Source organism: Pinus tabuliformis, chromosome 7 (genome assembly GCF_031772625.1).
Source record: "Pinus tabuliformis cultivar Carrire ecotype Pingquan chromosome 7, CPIR1, whole genome shotgun sequence".
NCBI classification, from domain to species: Eukaryota; Viridiplantae; Streptophyta; class Pinopsida; order Pinales; family Pinaceae; genus Pinus; species Pinus tabuliformis.
The window spans coordinates 326,994,652-327,004,981 of NC_142293.1; the positions used below are offsets into that span (position 1 = coordinate 326,994,652).

A 10,330-nucleotide genomic window follows, 5' to 3' on the forward strand; every position below is an offset into this window, starting at 1 on the left:
TTACTCTTTAAACTTTATCTTTTAATAAGTAAAATATTATGGAGTTGTTTTTAGTGCTATTTTTTGGATGGTGTTGGAATCTGGGGGAAAATTTTGAGGTAAAATCTTGATTTGTGTTATTCAAAATGTGTTTTTGACTGTATATATGGATTAAGCATCCTGAAAAACCTTTAAGGCACTTGGATTGTGCAGGGATTACCCATCAAAATTGTGATTTCAATAAATTTCTACCAAATTTTAGAAAAATTAGCCCAGAAAAACCAACCTGAAAAACTTCCTGAAAACAACTCTAACTCAATATCTCTTCATGGCCAATGGTACGATGTGCTATACAATTGCAACGGTTTAAATCATATAGTAAAAATGCGACCAACGCCTAGAATCGGTTGAATTTCTTCTGATGACATGGCTCAACGAACATTGTCGACTTGAAGGGTTTATCTGGAAGTGTTGGATGTCAATAACATTTCATCCGAACTACTGCTAGATTCTCGACCGTGAAAGGCGGAGCAGGTGCAGAGGGGACTTCAAAAAAAAGAGACGAAACTTGAATATTTGGAACATCAGAGAAAACAGGTGAAACAAATGCGAAATAAAAATTTAGGAGACATCCCAAATCATGGCGGTGTCAGTGAATGGGACCTTCAATTTCAAGGCAAACTCTGATTTTACCCCCATCAATTCTCCATGACAATCCCACGCTTAAGTGAAAAGGGAAAAGTGAACCAGAAGAAACATTTAGTGCCATATTCAGCGCTCCATATTATCAATTTTATTTTTATATAGTTCTATTTATTTATAATTTTTTTCTTTTCAGTTTTGTTTGTATTTTTTTAATAAACTTAGATTTTAACATGTTTATAATATTTTAATTTTTTACTTATTTGTTTTTTTAATTAAATTTGTTTTTTTCAATATTTTTTATAACATTTTTTTAATGGTTAAACTTTTTTCGGAGAAAAAAAATTCAAATATGGTTAATCTTGTATATAAATTTCATAAATTTTGTTATTTTTCAATTATTTTTATTCGATTTTTTCATAATTTTTTATTTATCTATCTAAAAAATATGTATACATCAAAATACTACATTTTTTAGATTAATTTCAGATATAAATACACCAAATATTGGTTAAACATAGTAATTCTATCTAACCACACAATCAATTAATTGAGTAAATCTCTCAAACAAATACTAAACTAAGAACTAAATATCTAAGTTCCAACTAATTAACAATTAATCACCAATTGCATATAGTGAGGAATTTAATTCAATGTGCACAAGGTAAGTAAAAATTAAATCGAATTTAATTCAATGTGCACAATGTAAGTAAAAATTAAATCTCCAAATTATTTAACAGGTCAGTTTTATATATATATATATATATATAAAAAAGTGTATCTTTTAAAATGATTATTTTTAAAAAAACAATTATCTTAATTAATTATCTTATGGTTTTATCCTAACAGGGAGCCTTGTTCCGCTAAACACCCTGCTTTAATAAAGTCGATTCTCAGAGTTGCGTACATCTTCGTTGTAGAATCCCGTATTAGGTAAAGAGGTATGGTGTTCATAACTGAGACACTTATACGAAACATGAAGCAATGTTTTATTCCGATAAACGCTAAAGCTTCTTATACATATAGCCTCAGACAATATTGCAATTTAAAATGAATAACAGTGTGCCAAAAGTTTATCTCTTTAGTTGATTGGCCAACACCAATTCCGTGAGTTGAGATGGTACATCATTTCGAATCCATCTCTTATTATATGTGACCCCATTCAATAATTAATGAGATAAATATCCAGAGTTGCAGTTATCTTACAATATGTAATCAAATTTTGTGATTAAGGATTCAATGCACATTCAGGTGGAGTTGCAGAAAATCTTGACTTGTCGTGACAGTAGTCGTAAATCATGTAGTTTTTACGAACCCAATTAAGTTGCCTGAGTTGATGTTGATTTAGACTTTGCAATTTCGACTGATCCCACCAACCTTTGACACAGGACGAAGAAGATTGAGATGACACGCTGCATGCATCTACTTCAAAGGATTGGTAAGAGGCAACAAAGGGGGCGTCACTCCACTCTATTTTAACCCTTCCTCCGTCGGTAGCCCAATCCTCTCCGTTCCAAAGGCTGCCGATGATCTTCATAGGTCGTTTATTTGGATATGGGACGCCCGCAGCTTCATTGTTTTTGAATACCCGGATGGGAATCGAATCAACAAAAAACCTGTTTTCACAATAGGAAAAACATATATATGTTAACAGAATTCATGAAATTTTTAAATACAGCTTCTAAATGAGGTTCCGTTTTAGTTACTCGAAGCACATACACGATTTGTCGGTGGTTCCAAAGAATAGAATAGTCATGGAAGTCCGCTGTGGGATCAAACCACAGATGAAGTCTTTGTTCTCTATTTCCAAGTCCACTTGCAAACACGTTGGTCTGAAGAATGTAAGGATTTCCCGGAAGATTTCCCAGAAATTCGAAGTCGAGTTCGTCATGAGAAGAAGCTTCGGACGACATCTGGATGGAAAATACTGAGATTAGTATATGGTGTATTATCGAAACTATGACCGGTCAGGCGGCAATATTGAAATTTAAAATATACATCTCAGGAATTGAGTTTTAAATACTATCAACTGATAACAAATCATTCTGCAAGGTTTCGTTCTTGAAAGAAAATAGGCGCTTACATAATACGAGGTAACCGTTCCTGCGGAATTCCCTGAAATCAGCTTAATTCTCATGCTCACGCTGCCGAAGAGGTATTCCTTTTTGGACTGAAAACCAGAACCTAGAGAAACAAGAATCGTTATTATAAACATCCAAACAATATTAAATGTAGGATCTCCTTAAAAATGAAACACTTTAATTACTGAGATTTGATCCATAGTGAGCTGCGCCGTTTGGCCATGGTTCAACAACTTAACTGTACCCCATGAGATATCGAAATTGTCATTGATGTTGGAAGCCTCTACCGAGAAGAGAATAAGAAGGAGAAGTGAAGTTATATATGCCAACTCTTGTAAATATCTTCGAAATACTAAAAGAGTTCCGCTCTTCATGGCCGACGGTGGAATTGAGTGACTCAATTGCCTCTTTTTTGGCAGCAGAGTGGTGGACATACCAAATACAAGTTCTGACAGGAGCGAACACCCTACACCATTCATATATGCATCGAAACTCTCCAGCATACAATTTTTTTATTGCGTTTGGACAAATAAGCGATTAGGGAGCAAAGAGAATGACATCATAGAGCACTCGAATTTAAAATCCTATCGTTATCTACATGACTATCTAATTTATCGGTCCTCGTCATTATTCATTTCCATGTCATAATTTCGGGATTCTCTGGTTCTATATAACTTTGACCACTAAATATTACGTGTGAAAACGAATGACTAAGATTCTTCTCACAACAGCAAACAACTAAACTATGATAACTTCCTAGCACCCAAGATTCCCATGCGAGTATCATTGGACAGGTAGTACCATACGCAGACGGTAGGTTTTGGGCCTAACAAGAATATTTTAATAGGAGGTTCACACTTCCGTGAACGTAATACATGAGCACGGCAAATCTGTGTGTCCCCATAGACAACTGTAACATGTTTAAGAAATTCCGAGTATGAGGTGCAAGAGAATAAAAAGGTAGTATGTGTCATTCACTAATAAAATATATCTTTAATAATGCTTTGATGGTCGATCATATCCAACCCTTCTTCGCTTGTCCAAGAGTGGTATGTTTCAACAACTTTTGAGGGTTTCTATACAGCTCCATGCTTTGCAGTGTCATACGGATTGAATAACGATGGAGGGCTGGGCTGTCCTACTAAGGTAAAAACAATGATGAGAGTTCTAAAAAGTTTTCGCTTGCCCAGTACTTGTATGCTTCATCTACTTTGAAGTTTTGATGCAGTGTCATACGATTGAATAATAAGTTAACAAAAATGGAAGATTGTCATAATGACCGACGAGAATTCTAAGCTTCATGTACTTTGAAGTTTTGATGCAGTGTCATACGATTGAATAATAAGTTAACAATAATGGAAGATTGTCATAATGACCGACGAGAAGTCTAAGAAGTGGTTTTGTTACTTGGAATTTTATTATTATTATTATTATTATTATTATTATTTCTATTTCTCTTTATCTTTAGCTATAATGTTTATATTTAATAATATTAAACATAATGTAAAATTTTATATATTTTTTATTTGGAAAAATTATCATAATTGAGTTGTCAAATCAATAATAAAGATAGTTATTTTTTAATTGTAAAGACAAACTAACTTATCATTATTATTCAGAAAACTACACTGTCTAGAATGACCCACTCACACTCACTGGTAATCCATAAAAAGTAGGGTTTGACTCCCAGAGAATACCTCTATATCTTGAGCAACTAACCTGTTTGCCAAATTTTTATTATATATATATATATATATATATAAATAAATATATAAATCATTGTGAACCACCTTGCTAGATTTAAAATTAGTCTTTTTATTATTTTATTTATTTTGAAAAATCCTTTTAACATAATATTCAATATCAAATATTGAAATATGTTAAAACAGTTAAAAAAATTCTTTAGAAGAGATTTTGATAAGATGGTAGAATAACATTATTAAAAAAAAAAATGACAAAAATAATATTAATACAAGAATTAAACAAAATTTTCTCATCATTAATATAAATAAATTATAAATAATATTTAAAATTAAATATTTGTTATATTAATCAACTTCATATTAAATTAAATATATTTAAAAATTGATATAAATTTACAATATAGAAATTTATTATTACGATATATATAAAAAATTAATGTTTTTAAATTTATAATTATAATTATAATATATTTTATATTTTTTTTAGTATCATGAAATTTAAATAGATTTTTGAATTATTTATTATTAAATAATTATTTAACATATACACTTTTAAAATGAGTAAAAATGAAAATACATATATGAAATTCTTTTCAATAGTTCAAAATAATAAAACCACAATTTAATGTAGATTTTTATTTAAACGTTCAATAAATTAATAAAGCATACTAATAATTAATTATACAATATATTATAAAATTAATTTATGTTTACAACATATTTTATACAATCAGATATAATGAGATTTGTCATCAGATAATGAGAAAAGATAGGAATTGGAGATTGATTTATCATCAACGTATTTTATATAATTTATTAATTATTTTTAATGTATTTGGATTTTGGATTTTATTAAATGTAGTGTCTTATAGTCCTATATATTATAAGGTATGGATTTATTTTAAATAAGTGTATTGTTAAGATAAATTTATTAAATGTTTTGTAAATAATAATTAAAAAAAGATTGCATATTTTATATAAATTTATATCTAATTTTAATTTAATATGAATTAATTAAATAAAAATAGTGATTTTAATTATATATATATATATATATATATATATATATATATATATATATATATATATATTAGGATTAATGACATCGGTCAAAGTTTCTAATTTACTACTAAGGTTCATCTTGAGAACCAAGGTAATATGAAAAAAAGATAAATATAATAAACTCAATGATAAGAAATTATAAGATAATTTATATTAATTATTAATTATTAAATTATTAATAATAAATCATATACAATCAAAATTTACATTCAACCATTAGCTTTTCAAAAATATAATTTAATCATAAAAAATTATTAAAATAAAATTAATTTAAAACAATTATTAACATATTATTATTAATAGGTTTAAATAATAATAATAATAATAATAATATAAATTTTCATATTTTAATAACAAAAAAACGATTAAATAAATAAATAAACAAATAAATAAAAATAAAAATAGAATTTGAAAAACAAACATTAAATAAAAATCATAAAGAAAAAGCAGAGGCTTAACTCTTTCTTAGCTTCTAAATATTCTTGGATTTGAAAATAAATCTCATTAGTAAGTTCGAAATATTGACCAAAACTTTATTCAATATAATTAATCTAAAAAATAATCTCAACCAATCATTATAGATCATAAAATCCTAAAATAAAAAAATATAATTTTTATTAAACTACTATTCTTAATCCTTATAGATCAAAAAATGCTAAAATTAAAAAAAAAAACAAAAACAAAAACAAAAAATTATATTTTTTATTAAAATATTATTCTTAATTCAATTATTAAAAAAAAGTGTTTCCATAATTAAATATTATAAAATTTTAGTGTATATACAGGCCAAGATTAAAAACCTACTTATTGTTTAATATTATTAAACTTACATCATAAAACATTAAATATATAATTAAAAGAACGAAACGAAAAAAAAAACATGGTTGGTCAAACCACCCACAAACTTACGTCATAAAACATTAAATATATAATTAAAACAACGAAAAGGAAAAAAACATGGTGGGTCAAAATACCGCAAAAAGTTAAACATATTTTAAGGTTCAAAATTTGTTTATATAGAAGGTTCTAGGTCTAAACATATTTTAAGGCTCAAAATTTGTTTATATGGAAGGTTCTAGGTCTACTTGTGGTTGTAACAAATCTATAGTATTTATGTGAGGAGCTAAGACAAAGCACCAAAAGTATTTTTAATCATAAGATTGTGAGTAAGAAATTTTGGTTCTATAAATGATATTTATTTTTTTAATTTCATTGTAGTTGGTGTGTGGTGGTATTAATGGCTAAGAGTATGTGTTTCCTCTTAATAAGTCACAAGTTCAAAATTAAAGGGGTAGAATATATATATCTTCATAGACTTAGCACTCAAAACGAGAGGGCGTAGAGTATATATGCCTTCATAGACTTAGCAATCAAATCATTGCGTGGAGGTGGGTCTCTTGTCCCACAAACAAGGGTGTCACGCCCCTATCCTAGCAGTAGTCTTTCAACTGCACATAGGTAGGTGCAGCATCGCTACCCAATTTATTTGAACTAATACTCTCAAGTACGAACTACGCCTAACATTCAACACTTAGAATATTTTTCAACTTTTACCAAGCATTCATTTTTTTAACATAGCGAAAATACATTATTCATCATCATTTATAAACATATGCACAACGGATACAATCTTTAATAGCAAAGTCAACTCCTTGGTTAGATTTTTCCCAAATAACGATAACAATAATATTTTTACAAGTATTTACATTTACAATATTTGCAAGGGAACCCCAGGTTCCTTCTTTACAATTCTGTCAAAATACCTCAACTTGGTTTGCACCATTCAGCAGCGCCCAACTATCATTCAGGGCGACCCACATTGTTTTTTCAGCTTTCCCTCGAGTAGGAGCGACCACCCGAGTCGGGTCGAGTCGCTTGCAGCTCGTCGCGCAGAGGCGCCCACTGGGGTCACCTCTGCAATCGTTCAACAGTCATGCGATCATGTCGACCATGTTTCACTGCCCTTCGTTCAGCGCACCGCACGTGCTCTTCATTCAACCTAACTGCCCATGCTCACTATTCAGTCCTCCGCTCTCCGGTCCACCATTAAACTTTACCCGTTCCATAGTTATGCCACCCGACTGCACCGTAGTTCTACTATCTTCCGACCATGTCACCTGTCCACAACTCATCGCAAGTCTTCGAAATTCACCCGCATTACAACTCACCAATTGTTCACAGCTCACCTGTTCGAGCAGGGCCGCCCCACCATGTAAGCACGCCCCAACATTCAGCTTGCCCTCCTGCGGCTCGTCCACCGGGCAGATTTGCCCCACCTGCAGCTCATTCGTCGGGTAGACGTGCCCCACTTGCGACCCGCTGAAACCTAAAATTATTTTTTGTTTTGCTTTGGCTCGGCACTACGGCCCATAGTCCGCCTGCACCTCACCCTTTTTCATTCACCTCTCCTTAGCCTGTCAACCCTTCACTTATAACTTGCTTTGGATATTTGAACTTGTGTTCGTTTCCTCCTCCTCAAGTCCGTCCACCGTATATATACGAACTCCTCAAGGTTGAAGGTGGTTCGGCCTACCCAAGCCGACCACTCAACTCGGCCATCACATCATAAATCAAGTATGCTCGCCCCTCATGTTGGTTCGTCGGGTCCACCTACCCAACTGTCCATCGTATAAGCTTGCCATCGCAATTTTCGATACTTAGCCATTTTTTCGACTCTTCAGTTTTTCGACCCTCGAGTTGGCTCATTGCAACTCGTGTCTTAGGCATGGTGTTTAACCAACCGCCCAACTCATCGCAACTCATGTCTCAGGTCCGTTTCACCGATCGCCCAACTAGTCGCACACCAACTCGTTCCATTGTCGTAACTTTTGTCGCATGTGACTCAGGGGCGTTTAACCAACCACCCAGCTCGTCGCACCCAACGGATTGTCGCCTTTAACCGAAGATGCCTTCACCCCACTGTCGCACATTTCACATGCTCAGCTCATGGGCATGACATACTCCCCCACTCTAAATGGTTGTCATCCTCAAAAACACCATCATACGACATCACAAAGTGTCGCTAGCTCCAACATCCAAAATGTCCATGTTTCCCACCTCTACTCTGCCATTGCACAAACCATAAAGGTTCATGTCTCCATGAATAGGAAAGTCTCCTCAATCCATGATCTTCAACCACATCAATCACAATCTCCACATGTTGTCCCACCATGGGAGGTTGGTCCCTCCAACTCAAGCTACATGCTATCACTGCAAGATATATTGTGTCTATCCCATCATGTATCGTCATCATGTGAATTGTTGCCATGATACTCCAACCCAATTCTAACGTATCTTAATACATTCACGTCCCCCCATGACTCGAACTAGTCAGGTGATCAATCCGACTATCACGCTCAAACCATGAGAATTCACCTCCTCATGCCATCATTGGTCATTTCTCTCAGCATCCTATCACAACATCAACTCAATCAAGAATCCATCCCATCTCCATAAAAATGTAAGTAAGCCATGCCCAAGTCCATGAAGTAGCCTCCATCTCATTCGTAACATGTTTTCCATGATGTTGGTGTCATTTTGTTGCATGTCAATCAGTCGCATATATCCAAGCATCATCATCCATATATGTGTGAGGTCCATCTCCTAAAAAATGAACAGATCCTCTCATCAAACCAACTCTCAATGTGTCACATTCAGGTCCATGAAGCAACCTCCATCACATATGTAATATGCCATACCTCAAGTCTTCCAAAGAAACAAGTATACACATGTCTCATCATCCATGTGTTTCTCATGGTCGTAAACCAATCAAACTCCATGTATATAAAAGAGGTTAAGTCTCGTCTCAACCGATGCCAAAGTGTTGCCACCAAGGCATCATCATCGCTGCAACTCCATCAACTCCAAAGTGCCTCATCTCGATCATCCCCATCAAGTCACTCTCCTGAACAAACCCATAAATGTGCTCAAACGTATGCACCCATACTCCATCAGAGTCAGGTACACCACTGACCTCAGCTCCTCAATGCATCAGATCCTCCAAGACCACTATAATATGAAGTCTCCAATGGCTGCAACTATATCAAGTCGTCATGAGCTCCATGAATCATCTCCATCCAACATCTTGGCAAGCATACATGTCTCGACCTCAAAGGTGCCTGCAAAATTCCTCTGCTCTCCATGTAGTAGGAATGCTCTCATAGACTGCTCACAAATCCAACCAGTTAATGGCCTTGTTGTACAAAAGTGCATAACATCTCCACTGGCTCATAAGTAAAATGTCTCCATGTCACATCAGCAAATCCATCCACACAGCATCACTGTCTTGGCACTCCTCATTGGATGCCCATAAGTGACATCTCTACAAGTGCTCCTGCATAATGTCTCTACATAGTGTCTTCCATGCTCCATCTATCCAACTCGATGTCCGTGACTCAAGATTCCCATGTTGTCTAACTAAGTAGACCCATTACAACATCGGTCATCTCATCCTAGTCCCCAATCAGGTTTAGTTCCCTCGCTCACCCAAACCATCATATCACATCATATCTTGTCACATAGGTTCCTTCCATCATCGCTCCCCCACTAAATTTCTACCAAGACTGCTTCTTGGTCTCAACCATGAAGAAATCCACCCAAGTTTAACTTCGGTGTGTGCCCTTTCTCCAATCTGTCCATGAGTAATGCCAGGCACTTAGCCAATTCTCCATATGGCTAAAGCATGAGCCATCCTCCGCAATGATCATCATGCTTCTCCCTTGTCACGAGCATTTTCACCCCCTACCATGAGTTCACAAATTGCTCCAACAAGCCCTACAACAATCAATGGTCCTTGCTTCTCCACACAAGGTATCATCGTTGTTATCCTTGGTAAGGTTGTCCATCGCATCGTCAAACGATGTT

The 10,330-nt window shown here is 33.9% G+C and overlaps 1 protein-coding gene across 1 annotated transcript; it reads right to left on the bottom strand.

Moving 5' to 3' along the window:
• Positions 1-1,580: 1,580 nt before the first annotated feature.
• LOC149247253 (putative xyloglucan endotransglucosylase/hydrolase protein 13) lies at positions 1,581-3,228 on the bottom strand. Its single transcript, XM_089455849.1, has 4 exons — positions 2,889-3,228; positions 2,705-2,807; positions 2,341-2,534; positions 1,581-2,237 (listed from the first exon to the last, which is right to left on the bottom strand). Exons 1-4 carry the CDS (start codon positions 3,203-3,205, stop codon positions 1,850-1,852), a joined length of 1,002 nt encoding a protein of 333 aa, XP_089311975.1. The 5' UTR covers positions 3,206-3,228; the 3' UTR covers positions 1,581-1,849.
• Positions 3,229-10,330: the final 7,102 nt, after the last annotated feature.